Consider the following 23,497-nt stretch of genomic DNA (forward strand, 5'->3'; position numbering starts at 1 on the left):
ATCATGCTTTAAAAATTGACACATATTACTTTTGGTAAAATATTTATATTTCTGATTTTCTAGTGGCCTCATAACTTAAAAAGTAAGTTTACATGATGATGGTATACGTGAAGATAGTTTATAATTTATTCTTTTTAAATTTACTGACCATCCTTTGACCCAATAAATTTAGTATCTATGATTTTTTAAGAAAAAATGCTATTAAGTTTGTATTTTATGGTTTTCTAGCTAGCAAACAGATTTTGAAACTGTAATATGCTTTTCTCGCCTTAATAACTTGTTACATGCCCAATATAAAAACCTTAAAAGTATATTTAAATACTATTGATTTTGTATGAATTCAGTTTAATTTATTTTCGCTGATTAACCAGAGGTAAACATGTTGAAACCTGTCAAACTCTCCCCCTCATAAAGTAAACACTTTTACGCAAATGAAATGAAAAGAGGCAATTAAAAACAAAATATGTATGCTCAGAACATGTAAGGTTTATTTAATAATTTACAGTTCTTCTTCAATTTTAATACTAGCAGTTCGTCCTAACGGACATAAATAGGTAAAGTTGAATGAACCTCGATTGATTTCGGTTATTGCAGCGTCTGACAATTTGTTGTATCGCATTGGGAAGAAAGTCTGAAAGAAAAAAGTCTTTAGTATTTACGTTTTTAAACGTTTTAAGAAATAAAAATGGAAAATTACCTGAAATTCGCCCAAATCAGCAACAATTCGTTCTCCAAATTTCGTAACACAACGTTTCAGTTTACCAATACGATATTTTTCATTTTGTTTTAATTCAATAACCTTTTTACAAGGCTTGAACAAAACTTCCTCTTCAACTTGTAAAAGTTCTTCTCTGAGATTCATCGTCGACGGTATGAGATACATCCTAAACTGAAACAGTTATTTATACAGAAATTTCTGAAAAAAATGTGGAAGGAATTTAGTTTTAATCACACCAAATTGGACAACGGAAATTTTTATGATAAGAAAAGTAAACCTAACCAACCCGCCAACATATCTCCTTGAAGATTTTAATGGTCAACCTATTAGTGGATGTTTTTACGAAAAAGAATTACAAAAGACTAAATACCCTCATATTTATCTCGTGGAAAAAGTACTTAAAAGTAATGGAGACAATGTATATGTTAAATGGCTCGGCTTCCCACCGACTAACAATTCATGGATTAATAAATCACAATTATTATAAACGACATAAAATATTTGTTTCCTTTCTATTATTTCTTAAATTGTTTTTCATAAATTACTATCAACCTTCAAACAACCAATGCATCTTAAAGTCAATGAACTCCCACTGATGTAATATGATCTCATTACCATACAAAACTCATATACCCATACTCTAATGAAATCTACCTACAAACCATACAAGAATCCCTTTTTTCTAGCATCCTACTGTACAGTGTACATACACCGCATCCTCCACGTCAATATTCAAGCTAAAAACATAAAAAAATTTTGTAGGTACATCACTAACCGCAATTCACAGTCACGAAAACTAAATTCACACCAAAATTCACAATTTACAACAACAAAATACATTTTACCCAAATGCTCTATTCCTCAAGTCCGATATTTATACTACTGTATAGTTGTTGTAATTAACATGCATGAAATTTTCCCATCCCTATTCCCATGCCCAAAAAGTATATTCTTACAGTCCCAACAATAGTTTTCTACCAACACTTTTTTTTTTTTCCCTTACATTTTCCTTACATTTTCATTCATTATCAATTCGAAATTTCCTATCACATTTTCAATCCCCACAAATTTCATCCACCTTTTTTTTCCACACACAAGCACACACATGACACTCAATGCATACTGCCCATGATACTACACCAACGAGCCAGTGTCATAGCTGTCCTCCTTTAGGAGCAATTTTGATGCTCGGAGCACATTTTTTACACTAGGGAGGAGCATTTTATTCCTCAAGTCCGATATTTATACTACTCCTCTCCATTGTATTGAAACAAAATTTCAAGGTCCCTTATACATTTGTATACAAAAATTATATGTACACAATGAAATCCAAGTTAAGAAAAAACAGTAAATGTTTTTGGAGCTTCTTTAAAAATTTAAAGAAAATCAAATATTATTTCCAAAAATATGCAAAAAAAAAATATATATTTGGGTTCGACTTATAAAAATCTACATTCCCTGAGTTTTTCAAATCCAATGTTATTGTCTCTAACAATTTCTCAAACTGTTTCATTGGTGAATCTGTAAATTGTGTGAATATAGGTCACTTAGTTTTTCAATATTGGAAGCAGAAGCTGCGCTTTCTGGCCTAAACGAAATACGAATGCTGGCCCAGAGGGAATTCCATCCATTTCACCTAAAATGTGTACGAGCATACTCTCTAGAGTCTTGTGTGATTTTCTCTCACAGTGGAAAACGTCTTTTCTATTCACAAAAGTGGCCAAAAACAGGGCCCTAGTTTGTAATGCGTTTTGAAAGCAAATATTTTCGAAAACGAATATTTTTTACTCTCTATTTCTAATGCGGATAGGAAATCTAGTACTTACGGAATCACAAATCCGCATTCATATTTTTCGTACCTGGCAAAGCGTTTCCGAATGTCATTAGCGTTCAAAACGGAAATTTTGTTTCTAAATTAAGAGAGGTAACGGATTGCAATTTGAAGGTCGTTTTTAAAGAAAAATGTTGTTAAGAAATAGATAAAATGTAAGTAAGGAAATAATAATTTTATTCAAGAGCTAAGCAAATAAATTTAATTACAGAGAATCATCAGCGAAAAATGTGCATACCAAACAAAAGCAATTTGAAATTACAGTGGAATTCATTTTGTTTTGTACTGTGATGGGACTTGGAAAAATCAAAGTGGTGGTAAATATCCCAAAAAAAAGGTGGTAAAAAAACAAAACACAATCAGTCCATTCTTATTAGTTTTATAATAACATATCTTGCTCACAACCGATAAAATAATTAATTTATATAAGAACCATCTTTGAATTGGTATTTCGAAACACATAACTTTTCCTAAATTCATGATTTTGTTTTCATCAATTTCATTTTCTAGTATATATTCTTCAAAATGTAACCCAAAATACATTTAAGACTATTTCAAACAGTTTTCAGGATTTCTTACACCCGTATTTATGTATGCCAATGTTTTCCTGTTGTATGGAATTTTTAATAAGTTCAACTTAAAAGATTTCATACTTTCGACTAAGAGGTTTGTGTTGTCTGAAATATTCTGTGTTGAAAATATTGGTAGCCATAGGATTCGGCTCTTCAAATGAAGTTAAAATGAAAAAAATTCAAACAAGGGATTCCACTGCTCTATACACCATTTCTAAAAAAAGCCACTGATTTGTACAAACTTTTAAAATTTAATGTTCATCGACACCAAGTGCCTTCTGAAAGTTATTGAAATCTTTTTGTTTTTTGATCTATGAAAGAAGTAAAAATAAATGCCCCCTCCACGATTTTTCAAAATGTCAATACAGCAATACAATGATATAATAGAAACATTATTTTTATAACCAGCAAATGGTAAAAGGTGGTAGATTTTGAGCTGGAAATGGTAAAATTTCAGAAACAGAAGAAAGTGGTAGAAATACCACCTAAGTGGTAAAAGTCCCATCACTAGTACTTTTGCTTTGACATGTCTTATAAGAAATACTTCGAGACTCGGCAAATCTATTCTATAAATAGAAAAAGTACCAGATGATTGTTTTGTTCGATTCGAACATTTTACAGAATACGAATTCATAAACGAATCGAATATCAGATTCGAATCAGATTGGCTTTCGAAACGCATTGCAGAGTAGGGCCCCAGGGTATATCGACACAAATTATCTACAATACAAAAATTATTTGAAATAATAGTTTGTGATAAACTAAATTTTGTATTAAAAGAAAGCAGCATAGTTTTGTGTCAGGCAGATACACTACATCAAATCTTACTCTAAAATTGTACTCTAAATTCATTAGATAAGGGTTATTTAACTGACGTTATCTACACCGATTTTCGTAAAGCGTTTGACAGGGAACATTATAAAATCTGAATGCAAAAATTAGAATTTGTACGATTAATTCAAGCTTGTTTAAATAGTTATTTACTTATCTTACCAAGTCGACAAGTTTTAATAGTTTCAAATATATCAAATCCATTTTCAATCACATCAGGTGTTCCACAAGGCAGCCATTTAGGTCCATTTTTGTTGCTTAAATTTATTAACGACCTTCCTGATATTCTTACAAATTTACCTCAAACTTGGTAGATATATTAAAAGTACGTATGTTTCAAGCTGGTTTTCGTGAGGGCTTTCCAACGGTTGGCCATATTTTTGCTTTATCGACAAACAGAGAAACAAATTAACAAATTTATCCAAAAGAAAAAGATGATGTATGCTTGCTTTATCGACTTAAAAGCTGCATTTGATGCGACTAGCTCTTAGAAAATGGCCTCACTTGATATATCTAGAAAATTTCTAAATATCTACGAAAAATTTGTTACTAAAATTACAGTTTGGGATGGGGCCGAGGTTTCAATTTTTTTTCAAACGACTGCAGGTGTTCCCCAAGGATGTATCCTCAGCCCAATATGGTTTGCCCTCTACATTGTTGATATTTCAGATAATTTACCCGAAGGAGTGTGTTTTTCTGATATTCGTATAAAAGTACTTCTTTACGCGGATGACTTGGTTATGCTAGCATATCTACTCTCTAGCTACAAATCAATAGGGTCCAAAGCATTTGAGGCACGGTGTTGTAGCAGATTAAGAGAAAAAAGGTAGCTCCTTAACAACCAACCTATTGGAATACTACAGGAATTCAAATATCTAGGAGTGTTGATGTTTTCTAATGCTAACGGTAGCTTTAATTAACATGTTCAGCGTAAGAGTAAAGACGCTAAAGTAGCTCTCAACATAATGTGGCCAACTTTCTTCTCAAACAAAAACATAGACTTAGGATCTAAATACTGAATTTTCCAAGCAACCATTAACACTTCCTTGCTTACGGTATTCAAGTTTTTGGTTACACCAATTTTGAAGAATTTAAGTTGATACAACGAAACTTTTTCAAAAGATAATTTCGGTTACCTAATTCGACTCCAACCTATGCAATTCATGTTGAGTCTGGAATTGCGCCGATTTATATTAAAATTTTTAAATTGAATGCAGTTTTTCTAACAAGAGTAATGAGTAAACCAAGTTCGAATCTTCACATATCTATCATGAAGGTTTTTTTGCGAACAGAAGCATCTCAATTTAAGGAATGAACTCAGGAGCCCACATTATTGTAACCATATGAGTAGAATCGAAAAAGTTCAAAAGAAATTTAAAAGATTTGTAGTAAACAAACTAGGATAGAATATTGAAATGCCTTTGTACAATGTTAGGTGTCAGCTTATTGGCATTCAGTCATTAGAAAACCACCAGAAGATGTCTTCTATAACTTTTATTATAGTTATCTTATCCTATAATATTGACTTCCTTTTTTTTGATCTGTTTTAGACCTATACTTCCCCTCTCGAGAGTTAAAAAACCATAGCTGGTTCCGTGAAAGTTATCATAGGGTAAATTATGTTTCCAATGAGCCGATTTCTCGAAGTGTTAGGGAAATTAATAATTTATTAAATAGCGTTGATTTTAGTTTTCATTTGAGTAGAATTTATTTTTAAAACATTCTATGCATGTACTTTTTTCAGCCAATTCAAACAATTAAAATACTTAAATTATTAAAGTAATTATACAATTTTTATGGACGGTTTTAAGTCAGAAGGACGGAATCGAGGGACTCACTTTTTTCGACCTCTCTACCTTCGTAATATCATGTTTGATTAAAATCTCGAGTTTAAAATTTTTTACTAATGCAATCCTTTCCATATAGTTCATATATGTTGCAAGTCAAAAAAGAATGGGAGACTTTTTTACTTAATCAGAATTGGATTTTTATATTTTTAGTTCTGTGAAGAACGTTCAACTTTTGATTTTCAAAGATACAAAACTCAAAAAGAAGGAATAACTTTTTTTTGTTCTCTTATTTTTCTTTTCAAAATCAATAAAAACAAAATCGCGAATTCACCACGAAACAAGTCTTGTGTCACACAAAAGTTGTATCTTTATTTTCAAAAATATGTAAAATCCTACCTTCACAAAAATGACAACAAATAAACAACTTTATCCATAAAAATAAGCTTCTATATAACCTTTAAGTTCCCTACACAACACACTCCTATCTTGGTATATGAATAGAAAGGAACCACTGTTGGATAAAGCAGTGAATAAGGGGGTTAACTCATCACCCATACTCACTAAATTAATAAAGTCTTGAGTTATATTGCTGTTGTTATATAGGAAAATATGAAACTTATGGTGGTTTATTGCAGCCTGATGTTTTTATATATTGACATGTTAGATTTCTAATAATTCCATTAAGGCTTTATCACTTTTTCATTATGAATAAAGTTTACTAATATTTTGCATTTTATTTTATCTTTTAACCTATGTGAGTGGGCTTACACAAAAACGTGTACTCTACTACATGTTGTCAAAGTTTCAATTTGAACACACAAAAATAACAACACAGTAACGAGATATTGAAATATAAGGTACAAAAAAAAGGAATATTTTTTTATCCAAAAGATAGTATTTACAATATTCCATAAATTTATCAATATAAACTTTCAATAACTGTACATTAAATCAATTTCCAGCTTGAGTGGGATGTTCGAAGGTATATAGATATAATGGTGTTTACTTTTGAGGGAAATTTTGACACGATTTTATATTTATACAAATTATTGCTTAACTGACAGGATAAATAAGATAAAATGTAAATGTAATGTGTTTAATACAAACCACATTGCATAAAAGTTTATATACATATTATATTCAATCAGATTAATTAATAACTTTGTCAATTGTGAAATGCGTTTGATGTTTTGTTTGTTGATTGATGTATCGCTATAGAAAAAGGTTTCCAACCATAATGCTAATTGATAAATTGGGTTTTTCATTAAGTGTTTCGTTAAATATGTGATGCATTTGCGTAGTAATTATTGGTATTTATAATATTTATGCAGTCTTTTTAGTAAGAAAATATTTGTTCAAATTAGTTTATGATATCGAATTATTATGGAATAATTTGCAGCAATTTAAGTGGTGTTATAATATGTGCGATGGAGTGACACAAATGTTACAAATAGGAATTACAGTGGGTAAGTTTCAGTGAGTTTTTATGCAAAAGACAGATACAGACAGAAAAAGGGTCTCAAAACTTAAATTAAAGTAGTTAAAAGTTCCAATCAAATCATCGCTTAAAAGTGAAAAGAAGAGTATAGGAGAAAAAATGGAGCCCTGTGGTAGTCCACTATGAATTTATAAAGTGTCTCATTAGCATGAAACTTTTAGAAAATAATGAAATATCAGACTTTTCGAATAAATGGCCTATGAAATATTTAAAATAAAAGGATCAGTTTTCTTATGAAAAAATATTGGTAGTAAGACAGAGCCCTGAGCTACGCCACAATGAATGCTTTTATTTTAGGTATAAACACTTAAGAAAATAAGATTAATTGGCACCGGAGGTACTTCAGTCTATTTCCTTCGGAAAATTCTGAAGACGTCCATGTTACTTGGTTTTTCAAAGGGTCATTCATTTTCATTTCAGCTATAATTTTTTAATGAAAATTGTATTTCATTATAAATTATGAACTTTTGAAAAATATGAAATGGTGGAGCTGGAAGTTTTTTAGTATTCGATTCTTTTGATTCACTTTTTCGCACATTTCGGCTATTATCTCGAGCAAAAATTGAATAATGTTCGTTTTAATGCATCTATAGTTAGTAGTCAATAATTTTTCTCATCAAAACATAAAAATAAGCGTTCAGGACACTTCTAAGACAATAAAGTCATTGTTCCTCGTATTATGTGGTTTATTGATCTGTCTTGCTGGAACCACATATTGTCCAAGTCAACGATAGTCAATCGTTAAACCGATCATATTCGATATGAAAAGCAATATTTGTGACTGAGCGTGCATTACGTTGATGCAGAGATCTTATGAACTAAGTTATGCTTCCACTCTCTTAAAATTTCTTTCACAATTTTACCGATTTATTGAGTCGTTGATTGATTGAAAAGTGTATTCGTTAGAATTATTACTTCTGTTGCAATTTTCATAAATGTTGACGCATTTCTTGTTTGTTGAGCGGTCCAGTATTATAAGTGTTAAACATTTTATATTGTAATATTAAGATATTTCAAATATCAGCTGAATTTGATAGGTGTCAAATGCTAGCGCTAACAAGTATCACGAAATGAACAACCCCACAATTTTCTTTTTCAATTGCACAACCTTTGAACTTTCAAAGAAGGATAATAAGTGCAATTTGTCTTCAAACGATAAAGTGACATCCAGAAGTCATGGTAAAGGGTGATTAAATTTTCTAAATAAGCCTTAATAACTGTTACGTCTTGTCTGATTGTGTATCTTTCCATGGTCTTAATTCAATAAGTCTCAAGTTGTGAAATGTCAAATGGAATAAATGTAGAATAGAAAAAAACTTGATGTTCAGGTGTGGTTCTAATCCATCATCGGCCCTTAAAAGTTAAACACCCTTAAGTACAAAAAGTATCGGTAACAAAACACTGCCCTGAGGCACGCCATAATAAAAGCTTTGTCTTTTGGTATAAAACATAAGAAAATAAGAGTTATTGGTATCGGAGGTATTAAATTTATTTCGTTTCGTCACTAGGCCTCCATCCGATGGTCCAAATTTTCTATGATGCTGGTAGACGGCTTACTGCCATAACCTTAAGACTTTCTGCTAAAAAACATAATAATATTTTATGACATTGTATTAATCAAGTTAAATAAAAAGTTATATAAATTAACTGCTGAGGCATAATTGAATTTCTATGACGTTAATGTGCCGAATTATTCAATCCATCTATCAACATACAAATTTTCTTTCAAATAATCCCAAAGAATGTCAAACCACATGATCTTGGTGGCCAATTGATGACGACACCTTGTGGCCATTGAATTTGTAGCCTAAAAGAGAAATTGTTTCGTTTACTGTGTGGCAAGTTCTGTTGAATCCGCACATCCATATCTTCCAATTTGGGCTACAAAAAAAGTCGTTATCTTTGCGGGTGCATTGGATTTTCGACAATCACTGTTGGGTTATCATGTGGCCAAATGTAGAAATTTGGCTTAATGACAAATTCACTGAGGTAAAATGTCCCTCGTCACTTAAGATGATTTTGTTTGCAATTTCTTGCCAATTTTCTTACCATTGACGACGAAGCTTAAAATAACCAAGAGCCTTTAGTTCTTGGGTCAATTGCACCTTGTTAGCGTGTAAATGAATGCCTTTATGCATATTGTTCATCAACGACTAATTGCAATTGTTGGGCATGCCGACGAATTAAGGGCGACGGCTCTTCAGCAATACTATTGCTAACAGCAGCAATATTGTCTATACGTTTTTCCAAATTTGTGCACGATTTTTCCAATTGTGCTTTTTGAATTGAACACCCTTTCCCAAGTTGAGAAAAGTCAAATGAAATGTAGACCAAAATTCGATGTTCAGGTGTGGTTCAAATAAAATATCGTCGCTTAAAATTTAAACACCCGTAAGTACAAAAAGTGTAGTACCCGTGGCATGCTGGTTAGGGCGTTGGACTGTCATGCAAGGGGTCCTGGGTTCAATCCCTGCCTGTGCCACCTTAATTAAAAAAAAAAAAATCGCGGGTACTGCCTCTTGCGAGGAATTGAAAAATCCTTCAAGAGTAATTCTTGTCATGAAAAAGTGCTTTCTCAAATTCGCCGTTCGGATTCGGGCCAAAATTGTAGGTCCCTTTTATTCCTGACAACAGTACTCGCACACAGGAATGGTTGAGAGTTGTAAGTCACTAGGCCCTGGTTCAAAACGGACTTTTGCGCCACCCAGTTATATTATATAAGTACAAAAAGTATCGGTAACCGAACACAGCCCTGAGGCACGCCATAATGAAGGCTTGTATTTCGGTATAAGACATAAGAGAGAGTTATTCTTATCGGATTAAATCTATTTCTTTTCGAAAATTTGTCAATGTTTTTTTTTTTTTTTGGTTTCAAAAGTAGGTCTAAATAAGACACACATAACTTTTATATCTGAGCGAAAATTGTAGTTCGTTATAAAGTTTGAACTTTTGAAAAAACATCAATTGCGCTGCATGGTAATGTTCGCTATTTTTTGTGGTAATTTTCTAGTATTTAGGATATAAAATTAATAATATTGGTTTAAAAGCCTTCGAAAGTTGAAGAATTATTTGCGTCAATTGACGTCATCCAAACGTTAAATTTAGTTGACCAAGAAATTCATCTCACAATAGAGCCAAAATAAGTCCTGCTTCATTTCGTTTGCAAACAAATATCGTTCAAGTAATGTTTTTTAGCCGCTGTGCCGGCCGAAAAATTCGGTTATCATTCGACCAGCGTGTTATCGGTTGTTAAACTATTCATTAAGGTTAATAGCAAATATTTTTTTACTTGTATTACGACACTTAAAATGACAGCTGAATTTGACAGGTGTCAAATGTCAGCTCTAACAATTTGTATTCAGAAAAATTAAAAAAAATAAAACTCAGTGTTTATTTATATTTGGAAATCCATCCAACTAAAAGGTTCTAAACATTTTGATGGACGCTGCATTTTATTGCCAACAAGAAATATTGACATTTTCGAGAAATTTTCAGAAAAAGAAAGTGTATGAAATTGCTGTCCAAGAAGTAATTTCTTTTTTCAAAAAGTGTATGTACGTTAAATTCAAGATTTTTTACTGAAGCATAAGGTTTCTAGAGCTTGGACTTTTGTTCTGAGATAGCTTCATTCACATATGAAAATACCAATGTTAGCCCTTTTGCTTAATTCTTGAGTAAAAAACACTACTGTTTTTCAAATTACCTTCTCATCCTACCTGTTTACCCAAATTTACACTCTGTGGTTTGTAATTGTATTCCAAATGGAATATTGTAAAATTCTGACGTCTAGCAAATTTTATTCGCCTCATTTTGACGTGTGTCTGTGTATTTAATTTGCACTTTTTCCCTTTATTTTTGTAAACAAAAAGACAAACCAATATAGTTTTACAATAACAATAATAAATTCCTCCTACTATCTACAATTTAATTGAACAACAGTGGCAAATATTATGATAGCGTGACTATAAATCAACAGGTGCTATTTTATACTCTATAGAGTTCCATAGTTAAATGAATGGGTTATGGAGGGTGCACCTTTAGAGATGGGGTTGTTTTTGTTTCATGTCTTTTATTTTGAGCTCCAACCCTTGTGAGCACATTAAGGGTGTTTGGATGGGGTGGGCGGGGAGGTGTTCAGATGACATTGATGATACTTTATGTGTTTTAATCTATGTGCATGCGATGGTATGGTATAGATTTATATGATTATATAAAGTGTTTTTGTTTTAATGTGCGCACTCTTAACGCATCATAGCGCAATTATAAATGTTGAGAACAAAGAGAATATTACATGAAAAACAGGAGCATAATAAAGCGAACGATATGTAATATGGTAAAGACTACCAGAGGGACTTGAAGGTATTCAAAAAGAAGTGTTAAAAGTTTTATCGATACACACATTTTTTTAATGTGTTCATTGAACTTTAGGTAGACATTTTTTAGGGAATAAGTCTTAAATATGTCCTTCTGAAAATTCATACAGCTATGGCCAAAACTAAAGGGACATTTCTTTCTTTTAAATTTGACTTCTTTTTTGTTTTTACTAAAGTAAGGCTATTGGTTAATAAATTGTCAAACTATACAGTTAAGAATTTCATGAGTTCAAATACGATAAGTGCCATACAGTATTAAGTTAACGAAATCTAACCTCGTCTTTGGTCGACGTATAGAACATGGCGCAGTCGAAAGCATTTAAATTAATAAAAATCCTGTAATTGTAAAAGAAGGGCTAAACGAATTTTATATTGACCTATGATGAATCGATACATCGAAAATGTAGTTATTAAATGTCGAACTTGTGAAAATTCAGAGCTAGCAAAACCCACCATAGTTTAATTCTACATCCCATTCCCACTCATCCTTTTCAAATTATATATATTGTGATTTACTTGACTTTGGAGGTAGATCTTATTTGATATTAGTAGATTATTTTTTAAATGGTTGAAAATTAAATCTATTCCAAACAAAACTGGAAGTAGTGTTATAATGGGGCTTTGAAAGATTGTTAGTACCCATGGAATTCCGGAAGTGGTGGTTTCGGATAACCAACCATTCAGTTCCTATGAATTGAAAAGTTTTGCTAAAAGTTGGAATTTTAATTTTAAATTCTTAAGCCCTCGTTATGAACGATTAAATGGTTTAGCCGAAAATTTAGTTTATATTGCCAAGCAGATACTTCGAAAAGCAAGTGAACTGATATTAACACTGCTCTGTTAGAATATAGGTCAACTCCTCTTTCAACTTAAGATTATTTACCTTCGGAAATTTGAATGAGCAGAAATTTAAGGAGCAAACTTCCCATAAGTATTGAAGCGTTATAGCCTAAGATAATTAAACATCTACCATGAATCTTATGAGCATTAAATGAAATACACTCAAGTTCATAATTTGGGAAGGAAAAGAAGTGAGGTAAACTTTAGTAAGGACGAACAAAATAGGAATTCTTAGGAAGCAGCAAAAATAGTAGCCAAACATTTCTCACCGCGATCGTACATAATATGTACAAAATGAAAACGGAAGGAAAATCCGGAGAAACACTGAACAAATAAGAAGGTCCTTCCATCCTCCTTTAATTTATGATCGAATCTCTACTTCCATTGCTGCAGATCAATCAGATACGGTTTCAAATCAAAACATGAGAACCTTACAACAATCTAGTTGTTTAACTTGCAGTTAAAAAATCGAGAAACTAAACAATGCAACTTCAACAAATCGATGGGGGTATGTAACGCGCTACGGCAGAGAAATAAGAAATCCAAATATTTTCGGTTCAAGCTTAAAAATTTTGAGATGTTATATTTATAATTTATTATAGTTATACATAGATATTATATTGCCCTTTTGTCAACTTCTAAAATACTTAAGTATATAATATGTAATAAAATAAATATGTATGTTTGGTATATCATATTGAAAATGACGACGCATAGAACAGACTCAAAACAAACTTGAAATACTGGTCTTGATATTTTTTCGCATGAGAGACATATCCTTTAAGAGACTTCTAACCTCTCAATGACTGGAAACTTTTGCAAAAATAGAGTCCTGCAAGATCGTAAGATCGTTCCTGACATATTTTGAAAATAAGACTCATGTCACGAACTGCGAGCCCATTTATAAAGTAGTTTTTCTATCCCAGATTTAGAGATAGTTGTCCATAAATACTTCTTGACGATTATTAAGAGCATAATATGCTAAACATTGCTGAAATAAAACGTCATCTATGCAGGCTATACAATCGTAGAATTCTTTCAGTTTGTCAATTCGTAGTGAGTTTGCAAAACTATGCGTAACCGATAGATCATACCAGTATTTGACACGGATTTAACCTTTTTCAAAACAGATCTTGTGGACACGTTTTTGTAAACTATATTTTTTCTTTTTTTCTTCCAGTTTTTTCAGAAATAATTTCGGAAGGCCCGTTTACACGTAGATGGTATTTTTTGGCGTTTTCTTTTACAGTCAAAAAATTCCTCTAAGCAGTTCATCCGATCTCTCGTATCAATATACTTCATTGCTATTTTTTAATAAAGCTTTAAATACTTTAAATTTTGAAGCCAGATCAAAAGAATTATTACTGATAAAATTGGATTGGAGACGAAGTCCTTTCAGGCTGGAGCGTTGATTTCCATTCATTCTAAATGACCCAACCGTTGGAATTTTATTCTTTTAACCATGTCAGTGTCGCTGTACATCCCCTACAGTTCGTTATTGTATTTTCTGCTCCACTCTCTATCTTTGCAGACGGCCCCAAAAATCACTCGAACATTTTTCTCTCAAAGCATAAATGATGACCGGGTATAGATGGTGATTTTAGATGCTCAAGAGAGGACTTTCTAAGTGGAAAGAGGAAGCGATTGCAAAACTTATTCTACGTTTGATTTCAGCACTGGTTTCGTCACCTGAATTTATAGGGGTGCCTAGGTAGACAAAGCTCTTAACTACTTCAAAGCTATTCATGGTGACGTTTTGAGCAAGACGTTGGTCGTAGTTTAATGTCCTTTTTCGATGACAATAACTACTAAACCCATCTTCTCCACTTTCGTTGCAACATTCAAAAACGCTCTACCGATAATACGCTTTGATATTCCAATTATGTTATATGATTGGTGTGTCAGAGAAATTGGATGGACCTTTTGGAAGATTGTTACAGAACGATGTTGAAGAAGTGGCATGACAGGGTATCGCCTTGTCGAAAATCTTTCTTGACATCAAACTCATCGGCGAGATCTTTTCCAACCTTGATATAGTAGCGTGCATTCTTTATCGTCGGTATCAATTTAAAGTTTCTGGGTTTTTTCCAAGATCTGTCATAATAAAAGAAAAGCAAATGTCTTAGGACACAACCTTGAGGAACACCGGTTTAGCATTTAAAGTTTCTCGTTTTTTGTGGGCCATTATGAATAGCTACACTAGTGCCATTAAGCATCTTCTCGCAAAATCCTTAGAAATTTGGTTGATACAAAATAAATCACTGGACGGATGACAAAATGGACGCTAGTTATAAAAATGTTACCAACTTAAAGTTCAACACCTCTAAGAAATGTATTAACATTTGTATCCAAAGGTTTTGTTAACTTCCCATAGAAAGTTATTGTATTGGTTCCGTTTTGTCTAATTGAAAATTTTGACATTTCTCGACGTTTCAAGGTTCTTAGAGTCTAAATAAAAGATTTTTAGAAAGATGTCTGTGCGTGCGTGAGTACGTACCTTCGCACGTCCCTACTTCCACGACGTTTTTTCGTCGTCCATAGCTCAAGAACCAGAAGAGATATCGACTTCAAATAAATTTTGTTATGCAGATAATAATGCAGAAAGATGCAAAAAGGGCTCTCAAGAAAATTGCGTGGGTGGTTTTTTTGGCACAACAGTTTAAAAAAAAGGTGAACATTTTGGTTAACACTAAATATCTCACGAACCAAAAACGCTAGAGACTTGAATGAAATTTTATACTGAAACGTGATAACAAACAAGTTTATTTTTCAAAAAAAATCCCATTAACGGTTTAATAAATCAGAAAAACTGAAAAAAATGTGTCACCTAGAAAATTTTACCAATAAAAAATGATTTCATCTTCAAAACAATTGTGTGCAACGAAAACTAACGTTTTCAACATCTCGTAAAATTATGATACAAATCGAATTGACAGTTTTCTTACAAAAAATAAAAACCTAACAAAAAACCAATACTAAAACTTGGTAAAAATTTACTTTCGACTCAAACTTTTTTTATTTCCCAGAAAATATTGTTTTCGAAAAATAAAATCTACAAGAAATAGTGCGCTAATTTGGTAAAAATTGATGTTCGGTTCTTGATATCTCTCAAATTCATTTCATTCGTCCAATTTGTTCAAATTTAAGAAATGCTACTAAAATTGGTAAAAATTAGCTTTCGACTATAAATCTATTCAACAAAATTAGACTAAACTATTTTTTTTATAAATATTAAAAATATTGTTGGTAATTTTAAAATTTTTAAGAATATTTCAACTGACAACTTTTTTAACCCATCACGAAAACCTCAAAACTTTAAAGCAAGACAAATCGACAGACGGGATGGGAAGTTATCAGTGTGGGTCGCATCCCAACCTATTTTTCGCTTAATTTTTATCCGGCTTGTAAACATTGGATACCTTTGACAAAAATATCATCAAATTAGTCAAGTTTTTTGGTTGGAAAGAGTATAATCAAGGTGAAATGGTAAATAAACCGATCATTAGCACTCATCTGTCAACTGTCAAACTACATGTCAAAAGAAACAGCGTTGCCAATTCTCTAACTATTCCTGTGTAAAAACAACACCCTTTTTATGTAACTATTACATAATTACATAGAAATGTAGAATGTACACAGATTCATAGATATTTTCGAAGGATGACTTTTGAGTATTTAACATCATGGACCACACTGTTGGTGAGTGTGAATAGAATACGAACGAATTGCGTGACATCGATGACAATTGATAAATGATAGAATAGGAACCACCTTCGTCCTACGTTACGATGAAGCCAATCCTTGCTTGGAGTTTTATTATCATCAGTTTTTTTTTTTTAAATGTTTGCTAAAGGATAAGAGTGGGAGAGATCTTAAATGAGGCAGCAATGACGATGACAAATTATAACAACAAAAAACAATAATCTTATGTTTGTAGCACGTGTAGTACGGGGGATGTAATGATGATGATGCTTGGAAACCTGGTCTGGAAATCAGAAATGAATTGTTTTTAAGTCTTTTATTTTTTTATTTTTCTGTTCTGTTCACAAGATGTTGGGTTTGTGTTGATGACGTGTTGTTTGGGTGGTTATGTAAATGACAATGGTGGCGCTTAGAATAATAGCGTTGAAAATAAAAGTGTGAAGGCGGCGAGAGGTATGATATGTCAAAGTTCGAATAGAAGGTGTGTTTCTGAAAAGGATCTGTTATGAATACGTTTTAATTAGAAATATGGTGCGTAAATTCCTTTTTTTTTTTTTAATATTTTAATTGACTTTTGTTAAAAATTATGAATATGTGATGAAGGTGGCCTTGAGAATGTAAGTATGTCTTTTTAAAACTCATAGACATACATACCTACGTTGTGAGCAGAACCGAACTTTCTGAACAGTGCTTCAATTATAAAATAAACTCGAGTATGAATATACTAAGGGTCGTTTCCCATTTTGTGCGTTAATTTCTAATTAGATGAATTTTAAGGGCAGTCCATAAGACAAAAGATGTGTAGGCACCTATCTATTAACTTAGTCTTTGTCTGATGCAAATTCCCCTTATTTATTTTTGTTGATGCTAAAATAAAGACGTCAGCCTTTCACTGGCAGAATATGGGCTCTAAGTAGAATATTTCTAAATGATAGACGTAAAGGAGGAATGTATTTTTCAGAAATGTTTAAACTCATCTCACTCAAAAAAACCTTCAAAAAGTTTACTTCTGATTCCATAAAGCTTATTGTTGTTTCTAAACGGAGAATGTCATGAACAAAAATATGACACTTGGCCTTAGATCATAAGAAAAGAAAAAAACCCATGCATCTGATATAAAATATTTTAATAGAAAACCTTCATCTATATAAAGATGATTAGATAGTTCATTTAAATATGTGATATGTACATTACTATAATATCCTTGTGGACTTTACATAAATGTATGTGTTCCGCACATGAACAAACATCTTGTCTTTATTACAACTTTATATACTACTTAAAGGAAATTTTCCTTTTGACATTGACCCAGTTTGGAATGCGTTTAAATGAATATATTATTAAGTCTTCAACCATGATAGTAAGATTCCTAGGTCATGGAGCATTTGAAAATGAAATAAATCAAATGAATTTTCTTCTTTTTGTTCTTGTAAAACGCATACAGTAGAGAAATTGTTGACATTTTATATGCAAGGCATTAAAATGAAGGATTTATAGGACATTAAAATGGGAGTATTATGCATTTTCTAAATATATATAGTATCATAGAAGATGTCAAATAGATGTACCAAAGTAAGCAAGAAGGAATTAAGGGATCCACATCCAGGACCATTAAGTTAGAAATGAGATTAAATATACTTACTCATTGACATCATTAATAAATCAGAATTTGAAGAGATACCATGGAAATTGCATAGAAAGCACCTTTATAGGTAATATTCCAGGCCCATTTCAAGTCATAAATAAACAGTATTTCAGAACCCTTTAAAGGGTTCATGATTTAGTAACTTTTGGAGAATACTGCTATGGCCAAGATAATAGGAACAAAACTTACTTACTCGTAACCATGTTGAAATGTAAAATTTAACGCTTTACTTACAATGGCAAATATTTAGTTCATGTTCCTCATTTATAATTTTTAGGAGTAATATCGACTGTCAAGATTTTGGAGTCCATTTGCTGCATGGTTCATAAGACTCTTGCCAATTAATTGGAATACTTTATTTAACTTAAAAAGAACAAAAAATGTCGATACAAATTTTGTTTTTTAGAGGTGTTGAACTTTAAGTTGGCAACACTTTTTTAACTGGCGTCCATTTCGTCACCCGCAAAGTGATTTATTGTTTATCAACTAATTTCTTAAGGTTTTGCCAGAAGATGCTTGGTGACACTAGTTCAGCTATTAATAGTGATCCACAAAAATCGAGAAACTCTAAATGCTTAATTGGTGTTCCTCAAGGTTGTGTCCTAAATCCTTTGCTTTTCTATCATCAAAAAAGAGGCTGGGATGCGACCCACACTGATAACTTTCCATCCCGGCTGTCGATTTGTCTTGCTTAAAAGTTTTTAGGTTTTCGTGTTGGGTTAAAAAAGTTGTCAGTTGAATTATTCTTAAACATTTTAAAACTACCTGTGGCATGATAGTTAGTGGGTCGGACTGTCTAACCAGAGGTCTTGGGTTCGATCCCTGCCTATGCGAGGAATTTGACAAATTCTCCAATAGTAACTCTTGTCATGAAAAAGTGCTTTCTCAAATTAGCATTTCGGCTTCGGCATATAAACTGTAGGACAACCCACGCATACAATTTTGTTGAGAGCCCTTTCTGCATCTTTCTGCATTATTATCTGTACAACAAAATTTATTTGAAGTCGATATCTCTTCTGGTTCTTGAGCTATGGTTGACGCAAAAAACGTAACGAAAGTACGTACACACGCACGCATAGACATCTTTCTAAAAATCTTTTATTTAGACTCTAAGGAACTTGAAACGTCGATAAATGTCAAAATTTTCAATTAGACAAATCGGACCCATTACAATTACTTCCTATGGGAAGTTAAAAGTAATATTGGTTAGGCTACAGGAAGTAAAAAAGCAGAATCTAATCGCTTTTGTGTGCGAGTAATTTCAGGAATTTAGGGGACCTAAAGGTTTTATAGTGAATCCAAACGCGTAACTTGAGCACTTTTTATGAAATAAGTTATTTTTGGAGGGTTTGTTTATTCCTAATAATCACAAGGTCACACGGGCGATTCTGGATTGAACTCAGAGCTATGGTATGACTGTCTAAGCTCAAACCATCATTCCCTGGATATTACGAACTTTCCGGAACCAATGTCCAATTTATGATCCTAAATACGGATTATTTTCAAATTTTTTGTGTGTAACCATAAAGCAATTCAGATCCACGAAAAAAACACCCTTTTTCTACATTTATTTAAAGATATTTGGCTTTGTTCCCTCATCTTGGTGAAAAATTAATATTCCCATGTAGCTGAGTCCTACCAATTTGTGGTGCTGATGTGTTTTCGTTCATTTTTCTGTTTGCTATTTCACGACCATCGTCTTTAAGTCGCTCCTTTAACCGTGCTACGTCGTAAAACTAATTGACGCCAAAAATACATGGCGATATTGGGAACACAAAAAAGGGGATGCTTTTGTAGAGTTATGCGAATGGAAATGTGAATTTAGGTTAGGGTACAACCCAAACCCGGTAATAAAACGAAATTCACCATGAAAAGCTAAAGAAAATGACTTGAGTCTTTTGTGAAATTTTATTAATTGCTATGAGACATGCTGGACGCGTGCTGAGAGGGTGAAATGAGGGAAATAACTCTTACTTTTTATACTGGAACACTTTTATTACTTATAACTACCAAAGTTTGTCGATGTTATAAGGAAGACCCCGGAAAAGTTGAAGATTTTTATTATAATTTGGTAAATTTTAAGAGACGGATGTGACGGCCGACAACGGAACGCATAGAAGGCAGCAAATAGAGCCAAATGAAATCGTTTATATTCTTATGGATGCTCTTGAATTAATTTGGTAGGCGATGTGTTAAAAAAGTTTTGTATTTTTTTTTCGTAATGTATTTGTCTTAAATAAATTTCACACCATAATGGTTCATAAACTTAAGAGTTCAATACCCTGGGCGTGGAATTATTTTCTCATTACTTTGGAAATAGAAATGTCTGCAGGTAACATTCTCGTACTATATTAATCAATTAATTTTGGATTTTTGTAATATGATATTAACGGGAGTGATAAATGTTTACTCTTTTATGGTGGATGTAGCCAAAAAATGGAAAAATAAGGGCTTGACCATAGTAGATATAAAACGATGGTGTTGACTTAATATCGTAGCTAACACTTTAGCTTATGGGGTTTATAGTTCAAGTTGGGGTCATATAACAGGTTAAAAAAGAACGAAATTTTTTTGAAATTTGTTTATATAAAATATTTATTTAATGATGTTTTACTGAAATAAACAGTGTGCTTAAAATTACTAAAAATTGTAAAACAGGTGGCAGCTTTGATTTATCACAAGAATATATTTTAAATACTACATTTTCTTCGCAGCAAAACCAAGATTCTGATGTCAATAGTAACACTTTCTGATTCTCCATGGTCTTAAAAGAGCTTGATTGTTTGCTTGCTTGTTTGTTTGTTTGATGGCTCAAATCTCAGGAATCACGGGTTCGATTTAATTTTGTTTTCAGTGTTAGGTAGCCTATTTATTTAGGAAGACTATATAATATACTTATAGCATCAAGCTTACACTCATGCGTGTGGAGCACTTATCAAAAATGTTGTGAAATCTGAGACTTTTCCACTTTTGAGAATTTTTAATGCGTGCGCTGTGGAAACAGTTAAAGATTTGTTAAAATAAAGTGTGGCAGAATTATTCCTTTTTAATAATTCTAAAAAAAATTCAGCTACAAAATATGTCTATATCTTTCAAAGTTGGAACACTATAATCTTTTTAACGCTAAGCAATTTATTTGATAGCCTCAGCTAGTCTGTTATTAAATATTAATTGCCAGCCATTGACTTTATTTTTTGTAAAAAAAAACTTCAAAAAGATGTCAAACTTGCTTATACCTGGAAAACGTCAGTTCACATGACTTTTGGGTGAACGAGAACTTCTTTGATTTTAGGAGATCTTTTCATTGCTTTAAAGAAGACCGAAAATAACCGTTTAAATAAGTTACTTAAGTGTTAAAAAGTTAGAAATATTTATAATTGAGGTTTTTCACATATGAAATATGAATGTCAAATATCATAGAACAGTTAATAATATAAAAATAGCTTAGATAATTTGTCGTTCCCTGGAAAAATGTCAGATGTTTTCTTTTCGATTTTTTTTATTTTTTCTTCATTTGGCTAAAAAGGAATGCAAAAGGGACTGCAAAAATGGCTGACTTGTCTTTTGAATTGTTTAAGAAGCTACTGTTTGTGTGTTATTACACTCAGACGTTTTTTAAAAGACTTGAAAAGTATCAACCCGCAGAGTTTTGGGTTCAGGATTGTCTTATATAGTTTTTGACGTTTCTTTTTCTTGCCTCTCGTTGTTTCTTGACGTTGCTTTTTAACTCTTTCTTGTGTTTCCGAGTAAACAAGAAATATGCCACCGGACAATTTTAAGTGGAGCAAAGACCTTATAACCGAATTAAATGAAGGAATGAGTCTAGCTTGGTAGTTTAAGCTTTGGAATGATTCACCCGTTGAAACAAAGTGATAGCCAACTTTTCTGTCTCTCAAAATTGTATTTGTTTGAATATCGTTTTCAATGAACGACAAAAGCCGGTTAAAAGTTTCTTCATTTATCCTTATATAATTTAAAAACGTTGGTTTATCATTTGATTTTAGTTCTTTTGTCAAGAAAATGTAGTATTTTCTCCAGATTTCAATCCAATTCCCTTTTTTCTTTTGCTTGGTAATTTTTGAAAGCATCCTCACAAAGGTCTAACACATCTTACAATATTTCGGAATTATTATCCGTATTCATGATATCAATAATCATTGCTGTTGGAAAAAGTGCAGTTTTCTTTAATTATTTTTAGACTTTGACTTTGTGGATGAAACAAACAATGAAAGAAAGTGTCAAAACACTGAACCGAAAAATATCCGAGTGTTATAATGCGAGATTGGCGGGATGGATATTCAAAAGAAAATATCCGAAACACGCAGCATACAGAAGTCTGAGTGCAATAACACACTTTGTGAGTTTATGACAGATAGCTTTTGGCAGCTTCAAACAAAAATTAAGTTCTGCCTTAAATTATTGACACTGTTAAGTGCCTTTCATATAAGACCTTAAGAAAATATTTGTTTTGCTTCTGTTGTTAAAACTAATTTTCGACTTATTTTAAAATGAGAACCCTTATTGTGTAAATCAAATATGAAGAATATATTTGAAAAATTGCAAAATGCTACTCAAAAATAATATGCAACAGCTTTGAAACATCTGATCCCACTTTGCAGCCCATGTGTAAGACGTTAAGTTCAGTTGAAAATAGAACCAATATTTATGTTGTTGGTAAACATCAGATTTTCCAATAAGAATTTTGAATGTTTAGACAGTTGTCAAATTTGAAGCTTTAATGTTTTGAAATTTGGTAAGAAAAAACTAGGTTATGACTGAAAATAGAACGATATAAGGTAGGACAACGTATTGAAATGAAGGGTGATTTGTTTGCTATTGTATTTTTTTAAATACTATTTTTGACAGCTGACACACGTTTAGTGTTTTTTGTCACTGTCAAATATTTTCAGTTTGGTCTATAATTATAATAAGCATGCATTGTCTAAAATACAAACAATATTTGCTTAGAAAGTTGTTTAGAAAGTTCATTGCTCACCGCATTTGGAGTGTAAGGCAGACAAAAGAATCGCAAGAGCTTCCAATGCATCCAAACAAAAGTTTCTGTTTGGTGTGTATCATGGTCTGGTGGACTCATTGGGCTGTATTTCTTTAAAGATGATAGGAATCGCACCGTTACTGTGAATGGTGAGCGCTACAGTGCGATTAAAACTTGCTTGACTTGCATGATATGTGGGTTTAACAAGACGGTGCCGCATGAAACTCAACACGCGTAACAATTGAAAGGAAATTTCGGTGAACAGTTTATTAAGGCAGAAACTTGGCTAATATTTTGCATTAAATTATCTTCAAACATTGAATTATATCGTCCGTACTTTATTTTAAAATTTCTAATAGCTCTTTAAACATTACTCTTAAGTTGAAATTAACTTTAAAAATCGTTTACATTTTTTAGTCACAGTTCATTCATTCACATCTCGACCGGATCATCAAAATTTTCAATCGAAATTGTGGCGTAAAATATTCTTTGTTTAGTTACCAGTTCTAATTCGGGAAATAAAAACCTAAGTATCATCTCCCGATAGCGTACACCATTTTGGAAATAATAAGGGTGAATTGGTTTTTGGAAAATCACTCTTAGATTATAATTCGCCTAAAGGCTGCAATTCTGCTTTTTGACGAATACACTGAAATGAAAATATGCCTGATGAAATTGATCAACCGCTGTTGCCATTTCTT

At 32.1% G+C, this 23,497-nt stretch overlaps 2 protein-coding genes across 2 annotated transcripts in view; one reads left to right on the forward strand and one right to left on the reverse strand.

Annotated features, from left to right (window-relative positions):
* Nucleotides 1–23,497, forward strand: part of LOC129951652 (cyclic nucleotide-gated cation channel subunit A) — a 261,226-nt gene that overhangs the window by 51,246 nt on the left and 186,483 nt on the right. The gene's annotated exons all lie outside the window — the stretch shown is intronic.
* Nucleotides 467–1,260, reverse strand: LOC129951660 (uncharacterized). Its single transcript, XM_056063909.1, has 2 exons — nt 698–1,260; nt 467–631 (listed from the first exon to the last, which is right to left on the reverse strand). Exons 1-2 carry the CDS (start codon nt 881–883, stop codon nt 500–502), a joined length of 318 nt encoding a protein of 105 aa, XP_055919884.1. The 5' UTR covers nt 884–1,260; the 3' UTR covers nt 467–499.

This window comes from Eupeodes corollae, chromosome 3 (assembly GCF_945859685.1).
Source record: "Eupeodes corollae chromosome 3, idEupCoro1.1, whole genome shotgun sequence".
In the NCBI taxonomy this organism is placed as follows: domain Eukaryota; kingdom Metazoa; phylum Arthropoda; class Insecta; order Diptera; family Syrphidae; genus Eupeodes; species Eupeodes corollae.